Source organism: Crocodylus siamensis, chromosome 2 (assembly GCF_052110815.1).
Source record: "Crocodylus siamensis isolate JL-2025a chromosome 2, ASM5211081v1, whole genome shotgun sequence".
Lineage (NCBI taxonomy): Eukaryota > Metazoa > Chordata > Crocodylia > Crocodylidae > Crocodylus > Crocodylus siamensis.
The window spans coordinates 229147529-229170030 of record NC_143396.1 but is presented as its reverse complement, the minus strand read 5'-3'; the positions used below and the strand labels follow the sequence as shown (position 1 = coordinate 229170030).

General features: G+C 42.5%; 1 protein-coding gene across 5 annotated transcripts in view; it reads right to left on the bottom strand.

The window, feature by feature from the left end:
* Positions 1-22502, bottom strand: part of UBR1 (ubiquitin protein ligase E3 component n-recognin 1) — a 126712-nt gene that overhangs the window by 86977 nt on the left and 17233 nt on the right. For 3 of the 5 annotated variants that reach the window (XM_090033319.1, XM_090033318.1, XM_090033316.1), the window contains exons 2-8: positions 22098-22354; positions 19050-19128; positions 14946-15056; positions 8027-8157; positions 5874-6015; positions 4448-4510; positions 4049-4172 (exon numbers count right to left, since the gene is read on the bottom strand). In XM_090033319.1, the coding sequence (XP_089889445.1) occupies positions 4049-4172; positions 4448-4510; positions 5874-6015; positions 8027-8157; positions 14946-15056; positions 19050-19128; positions 22098-22273 (826 nt within the window). In that variant the 5' untranslated portion in view covers positions 22274-22354. The remainder of the gene's footprint in view (positions 1-4048; positions 4173-4447; positions 4511-5873; positions 6016-8026; positions 8158-14945; positions 15057-19049; positions 19129-22097; positions 22355-22502) is intronic. The other 2 variants (XM_090033320.1, XM_090033317.1) reach the window with 1 other exon arrangement.

The window sequence follows — 22502 nt, the reverse complement described above, 5'->3', positions numbered from 1 at the left end:
TTTGTAAAGTAAGTACAAAAGTGCTGTTGAAAAGTGTGTTTATAAAGCACCTGTACTAAAACTTGCAATAGTTTCAAAAACGGTAAAATACACTCTGGATGAATTAAGTCTGTAGTAATCTGCACATAGGCAAATTACTATATTGTAATTAGGAATGTTAACGTATAGGAATGTTTCAGTCAGTGTTTTCAAATTTGTCCCTTACTTTCATGTGCTCAGGGAAAACAGGATCTAACCACAATCATAGAATCATAGAAATTAAGGGCTGGAAGGGACCGTAAAAGATCATTGAGTCCAAACCCCTGCTCTGGGCAGGAATACTGCTGAGATCAAATGATCCCAGCAACGTGTCTATCCAGTCTCCTCTTGAAGACTTCCAAGGTTGGGGACTGCACCACCTCCTTGGGAAGTCTGCTCTAGATTCTGGTCACACTTACTGTAAAGAAGTTCTTCCTTGCATTCAACCTGAAATCATCCTCTAACAGTTTATGGCCGTTGCTTCTTGTCCTCCCTTGGGGCACCCTACTGAACAGTTTCTCTCCCAGCTCCCAATATTCACCCCTTACGTACTTATACATGGCCACCAAGTCCCTCCCTCACCGAGGGAAGAGTCCCTTCTCTTCCCCCGGTTGAACAGTCCCAGATCCCTTGGTCTTTCTTCATAAGGTTTGTCCTGCAAGCCCTTAATCATTCCTGTGGCCCTTCTCTGGTCCCTTTCAAGATTCTTCACATCGTTTCTGAAGTGCAGTGCCCAGAACTGGACACAGTACTCCAACTGAGGTCTCACCAGTACCAAGTAGAGAGGAAGTATCACTTCCTTAGCTCTAGTTACAACGCATCAGCTAATGCACCCCAGTATGTTATTAGTTCTGTTGACTATAGAATTGCAGTGGTGGCTCATATTCATCCTGTGATCAACCATAACCCCAAAATTCCTTTCAGCCATCATGCTGGCCAGGACATCTCCTAACCGATATTCATGTCACTGGTTACTTCTCCCCAGAGGAAGCACTCAAATTTATTTTTACTAAACTGCATCCAGTTCTGTGCTGCCCATCTTTCCACCTTGTCCAGGTCAGCTTGGATCCGCATGCTATCCCCTAGCACAGGGGTGGGCAAAATGACCAAAGCAGAGCTGAGATCTGCTGCCTGCACATTCCTGACCAGAACGTGCAGACCACAGATTGCATCTGTGCCCTGGCCCCAGAGCAAGCTGCCCCTGCCGCAACATCCCAGTGGCCCCAGAGCAGCCCCCTGCCCTACTCTGCTCCACACCTGCCAGTGCGACTGGAGCTGGTCTCCACTGCAACCCCACCCATGTTCAGGGGCAGCTGGGAAATGGAGTCCACTGCCAACCAGATCCTTCCCCTGAGCCAGACTTTGCCTGTCTTTGCCTTACTATGACAACTTTCCCCTATAACCTAGTATCATCTGCAAACTTGGCCAGCATGCTTTCTGCATCCTCACCAAAATCAAGGATAAAGATGTTGAACAGTACAGGCCCAAGAACCCAACTTTGCGGGACACCACTAGCCACCTCCCACCAAGACAATACAAACTTGTCCACTAACACTCTCTGGGTTTGAGCCCTTAGCCAGTTCCCAACCCACCTAACCATGGACTCTGCCAGCCCACAATCCCCTAGTTTTTTTAATAAGAGTGTCATGAGAGACCATATCAAAGGCCTTTTTAAAATCCAAGTATATGACATCAACCATGTCTCCCAATTTAAGCGGTTCGTTACTTGATCACAGAAGGAGACGAGGTTGGTCAGACAGCACTTGCCCACAAAGAAACTATGGCGGTTATTCTTCAGCATTATCCCTTCGGCCAGTCCCTCACAAATGGAGTTTTTGACAATTTTTTCCAAAATTTTACCCAGTACTGAGTTCAAACTGACCAGCCTATAGTTTCTTGAATCCTCCCTCCTCCATAATAGGGAATGGGAAGGAGTGGCAGGGGGAAGGAGGCTAGGGGGCAGATGGCAAGGGGGCCACTTGTCCCCCCAGATTTAATTTTCTCTGCTGTAGCAGTGGGAAGGGGGCAATTCAAGGCAAACCTCCATATAATTAGATGCTATACCTGGAAAAATATAAGTTTTCCAGGTACAGAATCCAATTAAGGGGGTTTTTTATTGTGCATGGCTGTGCACATGCACAGCTTAGAGAGAACACTGCTCAATACCTTAAATATATTAGATAATTTCACTGATATTTATCTGCTTTAACAGCAAAGTGTCTGGGGTTGCAGAAGACTGACAATTTCAATAGGGAAGATAAGACATCCTGGAACAGTAGACTCTGCACTAGCATGGAAGTGGAAAGATCATATAGGGTTGTGATCTGGTTACTCCCAATCCCTGCACAGGGTCCTTACATAGTCCTTACATAGTCATATTATACAGGCTTTTGTAGGATTCCAAACATCAGTTAAAAATCATAAAAACTACAGGTAAAAACAAGCAACTTATAGAACACCCTGTTAGAAAACAAAAAGCAACAATCAAGAAAGAATACTTTGACTAAAAAGACATCCTAGCTGAATGGGCAATATGGCTGCTTGCAGACATAAAATAATAATTTAAAAAAAAAACAACCCCCAAAATGTGCTTTACCAGAAGCAGCAATGCATTACTTCAACCCAGCTACACAGCATCTGTATCACCCAGGCACTTCAGCAGGTTTTTTTGGCACTTTTTATCTGTTTTCTGTTTGTTTTTTTTAATGGTTGCAAGCAGCCTACATGACCAATAGAAATTAAGGGGCTTATAGCAATTAATACAAAGTCAAAGTTGGGAAGTGTAAAGGTTTTATACTGGAAACAAATGGACATAAAAAGTATGTTAAATATACTAAGAAAATAAGAAATGTTATCAATTGGTACTGCTCCATTACCAGATGATGATTAAGTCACCATTTATTCATTCCTACATGGGACCAGAAATGTGATAATGGGTTCTTTAATTAAGTAAACAAAAGTTAATGGGATCCAGTGGCTGGAACTTGAAGTTAAGACAAATGCAGACTTGGAGAATTTATCACAGCCCTGGGGAAAATTATTCTACTACTGAATAATTCTCATTGTAAGAATGAAGAACTTGTGTCTTTTTTCTAATCACTGAATTTTTTTAATCAAAACTGAATGTTTTTCTAAATAACATGCTCTAAATCAACCTCAGCTATTGGCCTGAAACGTGAATTAAAGAGGGAAGCCCTGTGATCTAAGTTTTACAGGACTTCAAACTCACCAAATCACATTTGTACCATTTACAAGAAAGAAAAGTACTGGTCAAAGATGACAACTAGACAATTAGGAAATGAACCCATATATTTCTTTCTCATAGTAATGCAATTTTGCTACCATGAAGTAAAAATCTTGGTAACCCAATTCACTGTTATGAGAGAGAAAACTAACATCAACCTTTGAGAAAAACTACTGTGAAGTTCCTGGATGAAGGTATGTTAAAGTTGGAGCAGGTTTGCTGCATCTGAATCTCTCTCAGCTTGTTCACACATAACAATTAGAATATACCAGCTGCTGCCCATTTGGACTGCTTCCTTTTTGAAAAGGCTCCAAGTGGTTGTGGATCTTTCCCCCACGTACACATTATATAAAATAGGTCATACAAGTTTGGTGTACCCCACAAATAATTATTTTACAAGCCCACTTCAAAATCTTGAAACCAATTCTATGTCTAGTACTGAACAGAATTTGATTGCATTAATTGGGAGGAAGGATATATTTTGTGGCCCAACACCAATGTTATGAGGAGCAGCATTCAGAGATGGACCCAAAACAAAGTAGCCATCCACACAACAGTGGGACTGGTTACAATAAAGGTTTGAAAGGTCCAGGACCAGGTATGAGATGGGGAGGAATAAAAAAAACAGATATTTAATTTACAGATTAATTATCCATTTTAGTGTGCAGAAAAGTAGAAATATTTTAACCAGGAAATACTCCAAGTTCTACTACCCGAGATGTTTTCTAAACTTGTTTAAACTTTTTACCTCCCATTACTGGAATAAAAAAAAAGTTACACACTCACTTGAATAGCTCATAAGTTTGTTTAACCAGGAACCTAGGCGTAAGGCAAATTTCTGATGAGCCACAACATCAGCATGCAGAACCTCCACATGAAGTGGTCGTTGGGAAACATTCTCAGAGTGTCTCTAGAAGTCATGTTAAAATAAAAGAAAATACAGTTTGATAATACTCCAAAGTTGTTGCCTTCCTAATCTTTTCATGTCCCGCCAGCACTGTCACAAGCCATAAAAATTAACTAATTATATGGGCCAGTTTTCAACACATGCATCTAGCACAGCAAAAGATGGTTAGATAAAAATCAAAGGATTAAAAAAAAAAAAAAAATCAAGAAAAATAAGTTCAGTATTAGTACTGGTGCCTTCACATTTTGTGTGTCAAGAAAAAGACTGGATGAATTTACCTTGATCTCCTCCTTTGCTTCTTGACAAGATGCATAAGGACCTGCTTTAACAACCCTACGACCCTGTTTAAACAACAAGATACCAAGTAAGATACCAATTTGAAATTAAACTAAAAGGGAAACAGGCTAAGTCATTACTAAATTACATCACTCAAAGAGAAATTGGGACAAAAGTTCCTCATTATATGGTGCTCTAGAACATCTGAGAATGAAACAATGCAAAAAATGAGTAGTTTTCAGACTAACATAATTTGAAGTAACATGTCAAAATGAAGACATAAAAGGGTGTAGATGTTAATGCTATTATATAAGAAAGGAACTAGCATTTGCAACAAAATAAAATAAAAGAATTTTGACCCAAAATTTAGATTTTATTAAAAAGCAATCTTGGATAAAATCAAGGAACAAAAAACCCCCCCAAAAACGTAACCTCTCCTTAAAAAACTATTATAGAAAGATTTTTTTGTCTTCTGTAATGTCTGCAGAACCGACAATGTAGCATTGTGGTAGTAGATGAGGCAGACAGTGAGACTATAAAAATATTAAACAAATTTTTTCATTGCCTAAACCAGGAATAAATATCAAAACTCCATGTTTTTATAAATACTTCAAACTTTACTATATTTTATGCACCTATAAATCCACATGTATGTGTTCACACGTACATATGCATGCATATGCACTTCAAAAATTTAATCAGGCAGCCTACTAGTAATTACACTATTGAGCAAGAACCTAAATTATCTAACATAATTAAGGACATTTATTTTATCTTTTTTTTAAGTGACTATTCTTTAAATTAACTGTTCAAAGTCCACAACTGATTTTGAACAGTTATTTACAGAGGTATTGTTTAGCATTGTTGTCAGGAAAGGAAAAGTGAAATGGTCAGCCTCCAATTGGAATGTCATTGATTTTATCCATTTGATTCACAGCTTTAAAGATCAAACACTGAGAATCTGAATCTGAGAATCTGAGAAGACTGCAAATTGTAGCTTATCATTCTGACCAAATTACTACCGCATATGCAAGTACTTTATATTTTTCTTTTAATACCTTTTATCTAAAATGCATAGTTCTCTCACCCAAACAGAACTTAAAAGATAAAACTCATATAAGAGAGTAAGAAAAAGATGGCTGTGTTTAATGGAATAACCTCAACTAATAAATATGTGGTTTTTCCCCTTTCTAGGAACCTGTTTTATGTATTGAACAACAAATTAATGCAATATGAAAACCAGATCACCTTCTTTAATCATCATTTATATTCCATGCAACTACTGACTAACAATTAGTTTACAGTCTCTGCAATTATCTCTTTTCAAGCTCCAACAGCTCAGAAACAGTTACTATGAACACAGCATTACAACCAGCACTGCCTAATGCATAAAAAAGGGAATTTCTACTGCACACGGAGTATACTAACCTCTTTATCTATGGCTGTAGTGTGCAACTGGGCTTCTCCAAATTCACAGCCAAGTGCCCTTTGTAGACTGTAGATGACATGGTCATAAGAATGATGTTCATCATTGAAAAGGACACAGTAGTAATTATCAGTCTTCTCTCTACTGGGAACAAGCCAGTATTTAATTAAATAAACCAGGGCAGGTTTGATTTTAATCAAATTTATTTAAATCATGATTTAAATCTCAGTTTAAGTCACTGGTCAGGAAGCTTCTATTTAATCACTGTTTTCTACAAAAAGTACATTCTTGGTTTGATATCCTCTATTCATTTAACTTCTTGAAGCTTTGCACTTTTAGAGAGATGTAAGGGCTTGACTTTGTGTACACAAACTTGCAATGAGACAAGAGGGCTGATCAGGTCTGTTCTCTCTCATTTCATTTCTATATACTGCTGTTAACAAGGACATGGAGACACAAATTCACGGTTTGAGAACTGAAACTAAGCATCACAGAGATGCTTAATCAGCTCCAGGTTCTATAAAAAGCAAGGAAAACCTTCATTCTCTTATTACACCTAATCTACAATAGGAACTTTTATATGTTTCCAGAACTGACACTAGCAACAGTCTAAGTCAGTGGTCTTCAATCTTTCTAGACTCGAGGCACCCCAGAATACAATTGAGGCAGCCCTTGGAAAATGTCAGCTCTTCATTTTCCCTTATTTTTTGACTACAGAAGAACAACAGCAACTCAGAAAGCCCACAACAGGGCAGAATATTTTTTAACACTACAGATTCCTATTTGAAATCTCTGGGGTTACTGTGCGAATCATGTTTGTATACCTAACAGGGCTAACATGGTATGGTACCCTTAAAAGGATTTTAAGGAACCAGCATGTTGCACCACCCTGGCTGCAAATCCCATTAGTGTAAGTGGTAACATACAGTGTTTTCACTATGAAACCTACTTATTGGCATTCGCCCAACACAAGTACACGAGTGCATTTAAGTCATCTGCTATTTCTGCAAGGATTTCTCCTCCCAGTCACTTTCATGCTCTTACTTTCCTTTTCTTAAAAAAAAAAAAGTGTGGTCTCTTTACACCTTGATGAAGGAGGCTTTTTGCAAAATTTCCAGCGTAACCAATTCAACACTTGGCACCAAACAAACCTTTCCATAAAAAGGCTAATGTTTACATATATAAAAAGTGTTGTCCCGAAATGTCACACAGAGATATACAGGGAATCGGCACTAACAAGTGTGTACAGGACATTAATACTAGGGCTGTGCGAAACAGCACCGTTCCATTTTGACTTCCATTTCAACATTGTGATAAGACAGTGTCTCATTTGGTTTTGAAACCACTGTTCTGTTTCATTTTGTCAAAATTGTTTTGCTGTTTCAACGTTTCATGCATAGGCTATAAGGGGGAAGCACAAAACTGCCTATAACTTTGTCATTTCTTGCCCGATTTGGATGAAACTTGCAGGGATGGTAGCCCCTTCCGAGGCCATGGAGTCTGCCAAGTTTTAGGTGCAGGAGTTTCTGGGAAACTGCACCTCAAAGTCTTGAAATCAAAAAACTCATGTCATGTGACTATTAAGGCACAGAGGGGCGAAAACTGCAAGCACGGTAGTCCCTGCTGAGGCCATGAAGCCTACCAACTTTCAAGGACATAGGAGCAGCGGTTTCTGGGAAACTGCACTTCAGGCTGCTGACAAGCAAAACTCATGACATGGGTGACAGAAAGCAGGCCAGGTCAAACAATGCTGGCATTTATGCTGTTTTTCCATCCCTCCCCCAGAGCACTGGGATTGGAAGGGACCTCAGGGAAGGATCACAGCCACTGGCCAGCTACACAGTCAATATCAGAGTAGTCCTTCCACCTTCTTCTCCCTCCCTCTCCTTGCCTGCAGGGAAACAGAAAGTAAGCCCAGCTTGAGCTTCAAAACTCAAAACATTTCAAAACTTTCAAAATGTTTCAACTGCCCTCATTTCATTTCGAGGCTGTTACGAAGCCCTTTGTTTTGTTTCCATTTTGCTGTTTCAAGCTTGAAACAAGTCAAAATGAAACAGCCAGTGAAATTCTGCACAGCCCTAATTAATACCTACATGTAAAAAAAAATCTGAATGGAGGTTTTAACACTTGAGAAAATGCTGACAATATTCCACACCTAGTCATGAGCTCTGGAGGCAGTTCCTTCTCTTCTTTCCAAATGGTCATATCAACAATATATTTTATGACAGAAGGGAACACCTTCCTGGCTTGTGCCATTACCTCTTCATTTAGCTGGCATTCTGAATTCTGTAAATAAGGAAAAAATGTCAACACAGGATATAGATACACAAAAGGAAAAAAGGCGTGGGAGCACAGCTGACTACTGTACCCATTCTAGGAAAAAAGTAACAAATATAAATTACTCCACAGGCAGTGAGAGAAATATGGAGGTTAATAATATACAAAGTAAAGCTGGAATCATATTATTGTCATACACGTCACTGAAAAGGAACACTGTTCTCCTGATCAATGGTCAGTATGTTCTTTTACATATTGATCAGTTCATTCCCTAATCCTCCCTAGGAATGTTTTGACCAGAACAGAAGTACCAGCTACAAATGAAGAAAAGAGTAACCAAAAATATGACAGAGATGGGGCGGAAATAATGATCCAGCCACAGTCACCAGGTACAAATCTGTTTTACTATCCCTCTTTCCTGTGAAAATAAGGGATTGAAATTAAAGGTGGGACCTAAAAAGGAAGGGCAAATTAAACCCTGAATAAAATCGAGCTTTTCCTGAGAGCAGGTTTGTTTCAACATATGAAATAGTACTGCGTATTGGTATCTATGCTTAGAAGTACAAGCGAGGTAACTTTGCATACAGACATGATTTTGCCACAGAGGCTGACGTACTGTCAAAGCACTATGGGGTGTCTAGATACATTTTCCATTAATCTGAGGATTCTCTAAACAGCTATTATGAGAAATCTCAGATCAAAGGTGCTGGGCAGAGGGAGGGAAAATAAGCAGCAAAGAGGCTTTCCAAGAACAAGTCTTCACATCCAATTTCCATTCACAAAAGTATCAAAAGCACCTGTGGCATAAGGTTTATTTCAGTGGTGCTCAAAAGGGGTGTGCGAAACAGGCCATATACAATTCGGATTTGGCCTGAATTGGGGACAGTGATTCAATTTGTTGATTTAGATCACTGTCCCCAATTCAATTTGGCCGAATCCAAATCTGAAGATTCAATGCTGATTCAGTGATTCAGTCATAGACACAGCTTTAAATGTTTTTTCTACATACCCCAAGGTACCAAGTGCGGCTCGTGAATGCTGCAATGCTGGGGTGGAAGGAGCATCCCACAGAAGCGTTTGGGGGGGGTGGGCCCTGCATGCTCGGCAGCAAACCCTGAAGTGGACTGGAAGTACTTCCGGTCCACTTCCAGACCCATTAGGGAGCACATGGGGGGGAAGGGGGGAAGCCCCCCTGCGCCCTCCCAGCTTGGCGATTGGCCACAAGGGAACCCCAGGTGCCACCCAGACACAGGAAGCACCAATCACCGAGCCAGAAGGGGTTCGGGAGGCCCCCCTGTGCACTCCCTGGCAGACATGGAAGTGGACCGGAAGTGCTTCTGGTCCACTTCTGGGTCTGCTGCTGAGCATGCTAGGGAGTTCCCTGCGCTCCTGTGGGACGCTCCATATATCACACCAGCATATCAGTGTTGACAAGCTGCCTGGTACCTTGAGATACATAGAAAAAGCATTTAAAGCTGTGTCTATCTCCGAATCGCCAAATCTCTCCAAATAGATTCAGAGGGTTCCAATTCAATTTGGAGAGATTAAAGGGTCCCCCAATTCAATTCGAATTCAGGGTTTTGGCCACCAACTTGGGCAGAATCAAATTAGGGGCCGAAGGTTTGTACGGCCCTAGCGCTCAACCTTCCGCCTGCAAGACGTCATCTAACCCAGAGCAATTAATACTGCACCACTCCTCCCCACCAAAATTTCCAGACATGTGGAGAACTCTGCAGACTCAATAATACAGGCCCATGTGCAGAGCCATTCCATTGACATAATGATCCGGTGCACAGGGATGGTTCATGGCTGGATCCAGCACATGGGGTGGGGTTGGCATACACAGAGTTGGATCATGGCTGGATCAAAGCTGGCACACACCCACACATCAAACCGGTGTATAGACTTCATGCTGAATTCAACCTTTGGACTGGCCCTGTGCCGTTCATTTGGCCTGGCCCTGTGCTGTTCATTTGGCCTACAAGTCTAGATGACATATTTGGCAAAAGTTGATATAAAATAGTGGTAATGATCTGTTGAGATCTATTGCAGAAATATGGCTTCTAGAACTTCCCAAAGCAGCTATGGACTTATAAATTTATGGAATAGAAACAATCGAACAAAAAACTGCACAAGATTTCATAGATTTCATAGACATTAGGGCTGGAAGGGACCTCGGGAGATCATCGAGTCCAGCCCCCTGCCCAAAGGGCAGGAAGTCAGCTGGGGTCATAGGATCCCAGCAAGATAAGCATCCAATTTACTCTTGAAGGTGTTCAATGTAGGTGCTTGAACCACCTCCAATGGCAGACTGTTCCAGACCTTGGGGGCTCGGACAGTAAAGAAATTCTTCCTTATGTCCAGCCTGAAACGGTCTTGCAGGAGTTTGTGACCGTTTGACCTCGTCATCTCTTGGGGCGCTCTGGTGAACAGACGTTCCCCCAGATCCTGGTGGTCACCCCTGATAAACTTATAGGTGGCCATCAGATCACCCCTGAGCCTGCGCCTTTCCAGGCTAAAGAGTCCCGTGGCTCTCAGCCTATCATCGTAAGATCTGTTTTCCTGACCTCTGATCATGCGCGTGGCTCTCCTCTGGACTCTCTCAAGCTTCTCCACATCCTTTTTGAATTGTGGAGCCCAAAACTGGATGCAGTACTCCAGCTGCGGCCTCACCAAGGCCGAGTACAAGGGGAGAATGACGTCCTGGGATTTGCTTGAGAAGCATCTATGGATGCAAGCCAGCATTTTGGTCGCTTTACTAGCTGCAGCATCGCATTGCAGGCTCATGTTCATCTTGTGGTCAATGATGACCCCCAAGTCTCTTTCTTCTGTAGATACAGTATTCATCTCATAGAAAACATGGAAGTATAGTGAAAGAGAAGTAGTAATTAACTGAAATGGCCAGTGGCTTTCAGGGTTACCAGAAGCAGTCTTTTCCGGGCCTGATGAGCTTTAAAAGAAGTCAAGGCTGTCAACTAAAATGCTTGTAGGTATCTTCATCTAAATGCATAAAATGTAAAATCACATTCTTACTGATTCTGAAAAATAAGGACTTAAACCATTGAGCTTAATTCTTTCCTATTTGACAATGCTATCAGCTTCCTTAAAAAGAGTAAAAGTTACACAAATACTCAGAAGAAACTAGACAAGCTGGTCTTCACATCACCACTGTTACATTGACCTGATCCCCGATAATATATGCCAACCACAGAGTTTGAAATACAAGGAAAAAAAAAAAGCCAGGAGAGACAGGGATATTCTGAAAAGAAGAGTAATCCACTGCATAATGGAGCAAGATTCCACTCTGGGGAAAAAGCAACCCTCTCATCCTACCCCAAAGTGAGGATGTGCTTGGTCTCTAGCAGAAATAAAAAAGGGAAAGAGCACCTCCCTGCATATCTAGTTATTTAAAAGGTACCAAACTAAGGGGCTATTTGTCAGCTTGTAGAGGCAGTTACAATTAAGTGTGAGGTAGTAAAAAGTGCATTAAGCTGGAGTGAAAGTACAGAAGCCCTAACATTAATTTAAAGGATAAAAATAAAAGTAAAAACCCTCTGAAAACCACTACAGAATCTGACAAAACTTAAAGGTTAGTTAGAGCTTCAGAAAACTGTGTGTTGAAACAATGTACTCTTATGTTCTCACATCTCTCATACCCCCAATATATTATATGTTCCCTGGTTTTAACAGACCAACCCCATATGCTGGACTAATCTAGCATGCAGGGTCATATCATTCAGTGGGGGTCTCCCCAGTGGTCCAGAAATTTGGTGGCAGGGAAGTAGTGGTAGCATTAATTGCCTAGGATCCCAAAGCTGTTCTGGAAGCCATGGGAATTAACACTGCCACTACTCCCCTGCTGCCAAATCTCTGGACCCTGCACGTGGGGGTCTATATTTATTTCTTTCATGAAATGCATGTTCCCAGTGTCCCCAAGCTCGTTGGGGGTGGTGCATGCTTTGTTTGAGAAAATACAGTATCTAGATTTCTTAAAATGTAAAAAGTAACCGTGATTTCCTTGCAGCTGAAGTTATTTATTTTCAACACCTCTAACATTCTTGAAAATTATTTTTACCCTTACCTTGCAGACATGTACTCTCAAGCTTACTCAATCTTAAAAGGAATTTAAAGGCAAAAGAACTTTTTCCTTTATATTTGAAGTATATAACACATTCATTTGAAGGTAAGAAGCAGGCCACTCCGTGAAGCCTGGACTGTGAGTTCCAGGGATCAGATCACTCTGAGCGACTCTGAACTGCTTCCCATTTAGGCGGTAGCACAAATGCATACTAAATGTCTCGATACAGTGCTACAAGAATATTCAGTGTCTACAGCTTCCCTCACTCTTGCTTGAATGTTGTTTTAGAAAAAATACAGATAAGTGGATAACCTGGCGTAATTAGTCAAACTCTTTTCTGAAATATTTTGGACAAAGTCTCAGCAATTTTCTGATCTCCTCTTCTGGCTGCTGCTCTCACTACCAAGACAGCAGTTTTATCAGAAAAGCAAAACAGGGAACACAGAGCTAAGGATTCAAAAGGTGAGTCCATCAATCCTGCCAAATATCAGGATGTGTGTGTACACCAAATATCGGGGTGGGGGAGGGAGGCGTCTTTTTTCTAAAACCACCGCTTCTGAAATTTCTAGCTGTTGTCCTTAAGAGAATCTGGAACATATATTAATCACATGAGGTATAAATAAGGCAACTCAGGATACAGGCACAAAAACAAGGTAACTTATGGTGAGAACTTACTCCATATTAACTACCGGTTTGCATGCACTTATCCCCCAACAAATGCAAAGTAGCTTATCCCGTTTTCATCAAGGGATGCTGCATGCATACCAATAATGAAAGGTGTGAAATATGTGGACAAACATTCAAAGCAGCACTTAATGATTTATGATATTTTGCCCTTACTTTATTTTACAGATGCTATGGCAAGTGCTCATAGTGGCAGGGCACCCCCCCATGCTGCCACTGTCCCAGCTGCTAGATCCAGCTAGGCTCCAACCCTGTGCCCCATCATCAGCACAGAAATCACACCTCTGCCACTGCCCCCACTGCTGCTGGGTACAGGCTCCAGTTGGGTTTCAGCCCTGTGTTCCACTGTTGGCACAGAAATATGGGTGACCTGGTGAGGGGACTCCAGGTCTTCAACCACCTGGGCAATAGCGATCATCACTTGCTAGAATTCACCATCCAGCGCAGGGTGTCAAGGGCCTGCAGCAAGGCAGTACCCTTGACTTCAAGAGGGCCAACTTCAATGAGTTGAGATTAGTGGGAGAGGCACTGGGGTCCTGGAGAGCAGGGGAACTGGGTGCCCAAGATGAGTGGTCATTCCTTAAGGAAACGATACTCAGAGCCCAGGGGGTGACAAGCCCAACAAGAAGCCAAGGGGGCAAGAGTCTCCAAAAGCCCTCCCTGGCTCACCAAGGGCATTCGAGAATACCTGATTGACAAAAAGGAGGCATATACCCAGTGGAAGGAACAGGCTATCACCAAAGAGGAGTATACCTCCACTGCTAGGGTCTGTAGGGAGGCTGTTAGGAAAGCTAAGGCAGATACGGAACTAGGGCTAGCATCACGGATAACAAAAAGTCCTTTTTTTAAATACATAGGGAGTATGAGAAGGCACCGGGTAATGTGGGACCCCTGCAGGATATGCTTGACAGCCTGGTAGTTGCACCAGTGAAGAAAGCAGACCTCTTTAACAATTTCTTTGCCTCCATTTTCTTGTGCGGGGACCAGGACTCCCCCACCGAGATTCAGGACAGACTTAGAAGAAATTCCGCCAGGCCTAGGGTCAAGTTAGGGAACTCCTGGATTGGGCTGGATGTGTTCAAATCAGCAGGTCCAGATGGTGTCCACCCCAGGGTGTTGAGGGAATTGGCAGGGGTTATCACAGGGCCCCGGCACAGCTTTATGAGCACTCGTGGTGCTCTGGCCAGGTGCTGGACAACTGGAAGAGGGCCAGTGTGGTCCTCATCTTCAAAAAGGGGAGGAGGGAGGGCCCGGGCAACTATAGGCCCTTTAGTCTTACTTCAATCCTGGGGAAGCTGTTTGAGAAGATTATCAAGGAGCACATCTGTGATAGGCCAGCAGCAGGAATGATGCTCAAGGCCAAGCAGCTTCGTTTCATTAGGGTCGGGTCCTGTCAGATCAACCTAACTGCCTTCTATGATCAGGTCACAAAATCGTTGGATGCAGGTGTCACGGTGAATGTAGTCTTTCTGGACTTCAGGAAGGCCTTTGACACCGTCTCCCACCCCATCCTCATTAAAAAGCTAGGCAACTGTGGCACTGATGCCTACACAGTCAGATGGATTGCAAATTGGCTGAGGGGTCATACTCCGAGAATGGCGGTGGATGGGTCATATTCAACCTGGAGGGAAGCGGGCAGTGGAATCCCCCAGGGCTCGGTTCAATTGCTTTATTAGCGACTTGGATGACAGGGTGAAAAGCACCCTGTTTAAATTTGCAGACGACACTGGGGTAAGGTGGGCATGCTAGAAGGGAAGGACAGATTACAGCTGGACCTGGACAGGTTACAGGGATGGGGAAATGAAAATCAGATGGGAGTCAATACTGACAAGTGCAGCAGGCTGCACTTAGGCAGTAGGAACCAGCAGCATACCTATAGGCTGGGGAACTCCCTTCTCAAAAGCGTGGTGGCAGAAAGAGATCTTGGAGTCATTATTGACTCCAAGAGGAACATGGGCTGACAATGCAAGGACACAGTCAGTAGGGCTAACCATATCTCCCCTTATCCCCCCATCATGTCACCCATGCTTCCTACCTCTTGTGTAGTACTTGCTGCTCCAGGCTCATGTTTAGTACAAAATGGTCCAGCCTTCCATGCCTCTGTATCTCCACAGTCACAAAACCCCCCGCCAGTAGAAGTATGCATCTGGAAAATTAAAAGCTTTTTCAGCCAAATTTATTTCTATGTAACAAACAATAACACAAGCCTGCATTTGTTCAAGCAATACATGTATTAAATATCATCAATGAAATAATGGAGAAGATATCACAGAGATGGAAGCAACCACAGAAGAGGTCATCTGGTCCACCCCCAAATGGTACCTAAGTAGGTATGGGTATGAAGTAGCCCATCAGCTTTTATACTCCAACATTTCAATCTTATTCTATACATTTCTGCTGTGGCATATTACAGTAATCTTGCAAGCTGTTCTACATGGGGAGACCCCGGAACAAAATGGAGCTTCTCTGTTTTCAATAAGCTATATGAATGGGTTCAAGGATATAGGCATAGGGAACTTGTTGCAGATTTTGAAATGAAATGTCCTAAGATTGGAATGCACAGGAGACCCCAGTAATTAAGCAGCACTCCCAGTATCTGTTTTATGTTCGTTTGGACGTGACAAATAAGTAAAAATCTTTACAACTTCTCATGCCCTCAACTGCAAAATCTGAGCTTGTAGGCAGACAAGGAAAATGTTATACCTGGAAACTCTCATGAGAAGCTGTGAGGGGACCCCGAGTCAGGCAAAGCCATGAGAGTGTCAACTCCCCTTGCAGTGAGATACCCAATTAAAGGGCAGCCAAATTTAGGAAGAAAAAAAACCCAACTTTCAACATACAACATCAAAACAAACAGTATAACCACAAAATTGTCACAGTAGTTCTATTAGGCTTGCCTAAAGGATGGAAGATAGATTAGGAATGTGACTACTACCAGGACTTCCTGAGGAGTCTGAATGCCAGGCTCTGCTCCAGCAGAAAGTTAAGATGAAGTATAAAATACAATACTAATAGTGACTGTACACGATTTCTCCCAATATCTCAGTTGCAATCAAACTTCTAAGAATAGTTATTAGAAATAGGGAACACGCTCTCAAAGAGCAGATATTTTTCATCAATACAATTTTTTAAAAGAAAGAAGCAGCATTTAATTCTGTAGCTTGTATCTACAAATGGGGAAATAAATTCAGCCTGCTTCCATTTGATCTTCCTGTTCCAGCTACCATTATTTCTGCCTCATTCTAAATTACTGAAAAGGTAGGGCAAAAAGACTGGAAACTAGGCTCCTGGCTCATATACCTGGCTGTTCCTGTAAACTTGTGGGCACGGTGGATATATATATACCCAAGTTACATATATTTTACTTCTGTCATTCTTGAAGTATTTTAAGGCTTACTTGTAATGCACTCTGACATCAGCAGATCAAGGAATCCACAGAATTACAGAGTACTACGTTTTATCTATGTTCTCAGTATACCCTCTGCCTCTTTACTACTCTCAACCACTTTTGAGGCTCTCAGCCTATATCCAAGCTGCCTGACTATCCCACTCTCAGCATATCCTCTTAAAGATCAGTTGCGGCCACTTGGTACAGGAAAGAACAGCATCCAAAATAAACATAATTCTAACAAGCAATTAAAGTAAAGAGTGAAAATCTAGCCCATTTTAAAACTGTGCAGGTTTACAATTAAACTGGATACATACTGGATTTAGAAGTTCTTTAGTTTAATTTTTCAGCAAAGTTACATTGCTTTAAAGGCTTGTGATCCTTCCAATCAGTACAATGAAATGATCGGCTGTTTCAATGACTCTTTAAAAAAGGAGTTATCAGTGAAGATGGGCAGAGAAAAAACACAGGAGAGAGGCATGTAGGAGAACAGCATAAGAAAATACTTGAAAAGATTATTCTCCAAATAAGGCAGCAGTAGTTGGAACCGCTGACAGGTCACATGGATTTGCCTCTGAGAGCATCCAAAAGGTGGCAGGAAGAGAAGATCCAGTTCTACACAAATCTATTGTATTTGACACTTGTTTTAATTTTTTCCATCCAAGCTCCGTGACCCAGTTGAAGGAGGTTTAAACAAACACATCCAAGCAAGGAAACACAACAAAAGTTTATGGATCTGTGTTATGACTAGTGAAAAGACTATATGATTGGGCCCTTTGGGTACAAGTTTATTTTATTTTAAATAACAAGTATGAGTCGAGAGACCTATTCACTAGGATCAAATTGTAACCAAGTACCATTTACATAACTTTGACAAGGGGGATTTTTAGTTGGGACTTTCAGCATCTCTACTAAGAATCCTTATGCATTAAGTAAGCAATAATGTTTTAAAGATTTTAGCAACACTTATGTTCCTTAATTCTCTGAATATTCCTTTTCAGATTTGCTAAAGTAACATTGGTTCACATTTGCTCAATAAGCACATTAAAGCTGGTCCAAATGAAAGTTGTAAAAGAACACCTCCAAACTTCCACCCCACCCCTCAAAACCAAACCTGCCACTCACCATGAACCTGATGCCTAATTTCAGAATAAGGAGGAAACAACAGAGCTTCAATACACCCAGTCATTCTATTTCATTTTCAACTAAGAGCTAGAAATAAGCCGAGGTGAGAACACCTCTGCTTATTTGCTAGCCCAAAATTTTCCTGAATCAAGGGCAAGATTCAAATATCAGATCTGTATGGGGAAAGTGCCATGTCATTCCTCAGCACTGAAACTCTTCCCTTTGAAGCCAGCCAGACCCAGAGCCTGGACATATTCTGGAAGCATTGTAAGACCTGCTTGGGCCAGCATTTAGCAAGTCAAGCTAACCTGGGATACTGTTTGGTGAGGGAAATGTTTTATCTTTTATTCTAATACCCTGGTACATTATTCCCTTGTTTTAAAAACTATTTCTGTAAATTCCCTTGTTGGGAATGGCAGCATATAAATCTAATGAATGAATAAATAAAATGTCTTGAATACAAGACCTGATCCTACACACACACACAACCACTACAGTAACAAAACTAAGATATGCAATGTGGGTACTACATTCTCAGATCAAGAGAGTCTGCCTTTTAGGTCCACCAGGCAGAGAAGTCTCCCTAGCTGAAGAAAACATGACGACTGAAAGAGACCTCATTAGTCACCGAGTCCAGTCACCTGTTACTGCAGGTAAGAGCTGCGTCTAAAAGTCTATTTGAATTCTTTGCCTCTACTAACCATATCAAAAGGCAGTTCCAGAAATTCACTGCTCTGATATTAAAAACCTTCTAATTTCCAATCTAAATTTAGGCCTGGGCAGGGTTTATCCATTTGTTTTTATACCAACATTGATCTTTAGGTTAAAGATGTCCTGAAATACTCATCAAGAACCATCATATCCCCTTAGCCTTCATCTTGCAAGATTTCACCAGTCAAGTTCTTCTAGTCTCTTCTCATAAAATAAGTGCTCCATTCCCTAGTCATCCTACTCTCCCTTCTCCATACCTGTTCCAGTTTAAATTTACGCTTCTGGAACAGGTGACAAAAATTGTACAAAATATTCCAGACAACCTCTACCTCCTCAGTCTCCATACAACAGCATGAATACTTCCCTACCTCTACTAGAAATATCTCCCCCAATACACCCTCAATTACTTTGAAGAAATTTTATTAATAGGATGGTTGCTATTGTTTGTGCAACTGAGCCCCATTTTTTTCACCTGGTCATTCACTTTAACAAATTCATAAATTTGGGGTGGTAAGAATAAACTTTATTCATAATCTTTATACATCTCTCTATAGACAGATAGACAGATATAGGGCTTAGTGTCTATAAGGCTCCTGGAGCACTCTGACTGGTTACTGAAACAACCAATCAGAGTGCCACCATGACAACAGGGGTGGGGGGAAGAGGAGGGGCGGGCCAGCCCTACTCTTTAGAGGCGGGGGCAGCAGCACAGGGTGCTGGTGGAGGGGGATGGAGGGACAAGGTTTCCCCCTCCTCCCTCACTCCTGGGAAGCAGAGGCAGCACGGGGTGGTAGGTGGCAGCGCTCCATCCCCGCCTACTCCACGTCATTCTTGACAGGCAATTTGCTAGGGATATTATAACCCAGAAGGAAATTTCTGTAAACATTTACAACTTTTCACAAAAGACTGTCATACCTTGTAACGGTGGTTCTTGTGAATGCTATTCTGGAAGCAGTCTATACAGAGCACACAAGTTGGATCAATTGCACAGTCTCTGCAACAAAAATACTAATTAAATAACATTCTGAACTAAAAACATGGAGCATTCATATGTGAGCGTTGCTGCCATTATAAGAACTGTGTGGATGACACCATACTCAGGTTCAGCATCAACTTATGAAATATCTGTTACTTTGAAACACCAAGGTTAAAAAATTCTTAAGCAAAATTTTAGTAGCAGCATGTTAATTACAGTTTTCCAACATTGTTGCTATGTCCAACCTTCTGCAATAAATGAAACAGGGTCCTACAGACAATAGCTTTCCTTACTTCACATCTCTGATTCACCCCTCCATCTGGTAAAGGAGGAATATCGTGGACAAAACATTACATCATTAATCAAAAGGATATGAGCAGGCATTACATCTCTAGCAGGAAAAATGACACACTCCCACTAGAAACTGGAAACTTACAGGCGTTAATGCAGTTTCTCCCTCAGGAAACAAAGAGAGAAAGATCTTGTTTTAACAGGGCAGCTCTCTCCTGCCTCTGCAGAATCCAATGCCTATGCATCTCCCCCACTTGACTCCTCCCAGAGACCAAGACAAATCCACCACAGGGAAGTGCTCCTTGGCCCTTCCCTAGATTGGGGCGACCCCAGTCTGGGGGATGAACAGGGAGAATTTCCCAGCAGTCTGACTCTTCCCACAACTGTACAGGCATTTGAGCTTGCAGCTGCCCCTCTGCCCACCTCCCTACACCCTCTCCATGCCAGGGTCACCCTGGTCAGGAAAGGCATGAGGAGCCTTTCCTCACTGCTCCACTCCCCCCAGAAACAGGGAGGAAGAGTGAAACAGTGGCTTGTGGCAGGGCAACCTAGGGGTGCCGTGACCTCCCCTAGCGCCCTTACCTACCGTGCCAAATTGGGTCTTGAATGCACCCTCTATCTCACCCGCCACGTCTTGTCGGTATATCATTAATGGGAGGCTGCCTTCCTGCCCTCCTTGGCACGGGGTCTTACTATACCAGAGCTGCACCCTCACGGGTGCCCCCATACTTTTCCCGCAGCCCTCGCCATACCGAGGCCTATCTCCCGTGTTCTCGTAACCGGCGCCAGGGCCTTGCCCTTCTACCACTGCCCACTCTGGGCCTTGCCTCTATACACGTGCCCCCTTCCCGGGGCCTCGCGCTCTCCACCCGCACTGGGGCCCTTGCCCGCGCTTCTCGCGCTCTCCGCCCGCACTGGGGCCCTCTATGCCTGACTCGGGCTTCCCTGAATTGGGGCTCAGGCAGCCTTAGCCTCACCTGGCTCCCAGACCCGCCTCTTCAGGCCTATGCCCCACTGGGGCTCTTGCCCGCACACAACACTGAGCTCTTCCCAAAGCTGCCCGCACTGGGCCGGGGTCGAGACACCCCAAAACGCAGCGCCCCTGTGGCGCTAGGAACACCCCCACCTTGCTGGGGAGCTCCTAATGAGGCCTCCTCCACTCCTACAGCCTCGCCCAGTGCTCTGGTTGTAACAACAACCAAAACCAAAATCTCCCCCTTCTGGGTTACAACACAAACACAACTTCCAAGCCAACCTGGCTCCCTTTTACACGTATCCTTATCAGGGTTTCCTCCACCCTGTATTGTCAAGCAGACGCTCTCCAGCCATCAGGCCTCTCCGCTATGTTCTGTTCTGCTTGCTCCAACAGAACTCCCTCTTCCCTGGCTGCCAGAAGGGAACTAACTCTGCCTTAGCCTTCTCTGTTTATAAGGGCCAGGCCCTGCCCCTGGTGGTCAGCTGACCCAATCTGTTGCCATAGCAACTCCTACCTGCTACCCTGGTGAGTGGCAGCTGAGCCCATTTACTACTATTCAGTAGCAGGCACCCTAGTGCCCTGCTACATGGCTATTATCCAAACCTTCCCAAAACTGGGGAGCAGAGGAGAGAGGGTGAAAGCATGCCTGAATACCTATATACTCCTTCTTGCAGGATGATTTCTACAGCTGCAAATTTCCCAGAACTTTGCAGCAGTTGAAATAAATGCCCGTTCATGGCTAAAGACTCCATCACAACAGATGCACACAGAGGCAGCTTTGATTCTAACATTTCCTAATTCTTGGGGGTTTGACTTTGCTTCCTTATTAAAGTTATTTAATACCATTTTTGTGTGTAATTTCCTAGGTTTTTAACCCAGCCAACTGAAAAACACAATCCATCATGTGGTACTGTACCCAACCCACATGTATCACCAGGGCTTGATTTTTTACACTCACCACATACCTCTGCCACTTGTGTGAATGGTCAAGGAGAAGTAATAGGGTACCTCTATAATCCAGTAAATGTATCCTCTTCTCACTTAAAACTTATTCATGACCTATAACTAACCAAGCAAAATTAAGTTTGGTATCTTTAAAAACAAAAAAACCCAATTTAACTAAATCTGAAAATCATTTCCATCTCTGCAATTTGCAGTGTGACTTTAAAAAAAGAGGAGCAACTGGCATCTTCCCACTCCTTCATGGGTAAGCAGCCACAGTGAGCTTTCACTTACTGTGGGGTTTGAGTCCACATGCAGTTATTGTAGAATAGGTGACAAGGTAAAAAAGATCAGCCCACCTTTGCCTCCTAATATCTTATTTGTGGGTCAGTCCCCTCACTCTTCTTCACAGCCTTGATTCCTAACTTTGAGGGAGGGGTTGACTTGGCAGCCTTAATAAAGTTCTTTCAGCATAATCTTGCGCATGTACTTCCCTAGGTTTTTAATTTAAAAACAAAATATGACTGAGCTGCATCTGAAACAACCACTTCCATAGAGAGTTCATTTCTTTGCTTTTCACATGCACTGAAAACCGTGTTCAGTCTCAATTGGATGTGATATTAAAGCCACCGTCACCACTCTTTATTCATAGACTCTAATGTTGCACAAACAGACTATGCAGCAGTAATACATCTAGCACCAAAAATAATTTTATTAAATCTATTTTTTCTGCATTACCTAACAGAAGAATATTCACAATGAGAGTCCTAGTGCTCACCTGCAGGAGTATGTTGTCTCTCCACCTTTGAACACCTTCCCACAGAGCTGAGAAGATCCACTTTGCCGCAGCTTCTCCAGGCAGATGTCTGGGTCTTCCCCAAACAAACACCTCTCCAGAGGATAAAATATTGTGACCTGGGCCAATTCTTCCTGCTTCTCCAGCAAGGGATCCATTTCTGAAGAGTAAATGTTTGGCACGTGCTTTGCCAAACATTGTAAAAAAGCGGCCTGGAAATCGACTCTTTCATCCCACCACTGCAAAAAAATTGGAGCATGAGTCAAATATAAGTGGATAAATAAAATTAAAGAAAACAGTATAATTCAGGGGAAAAGACTGTTATGAAACCAGGGTCATTTTCTATCTCAACAGCTAGTTCTGTGCACCAAGCTTGGTTTTTTATTT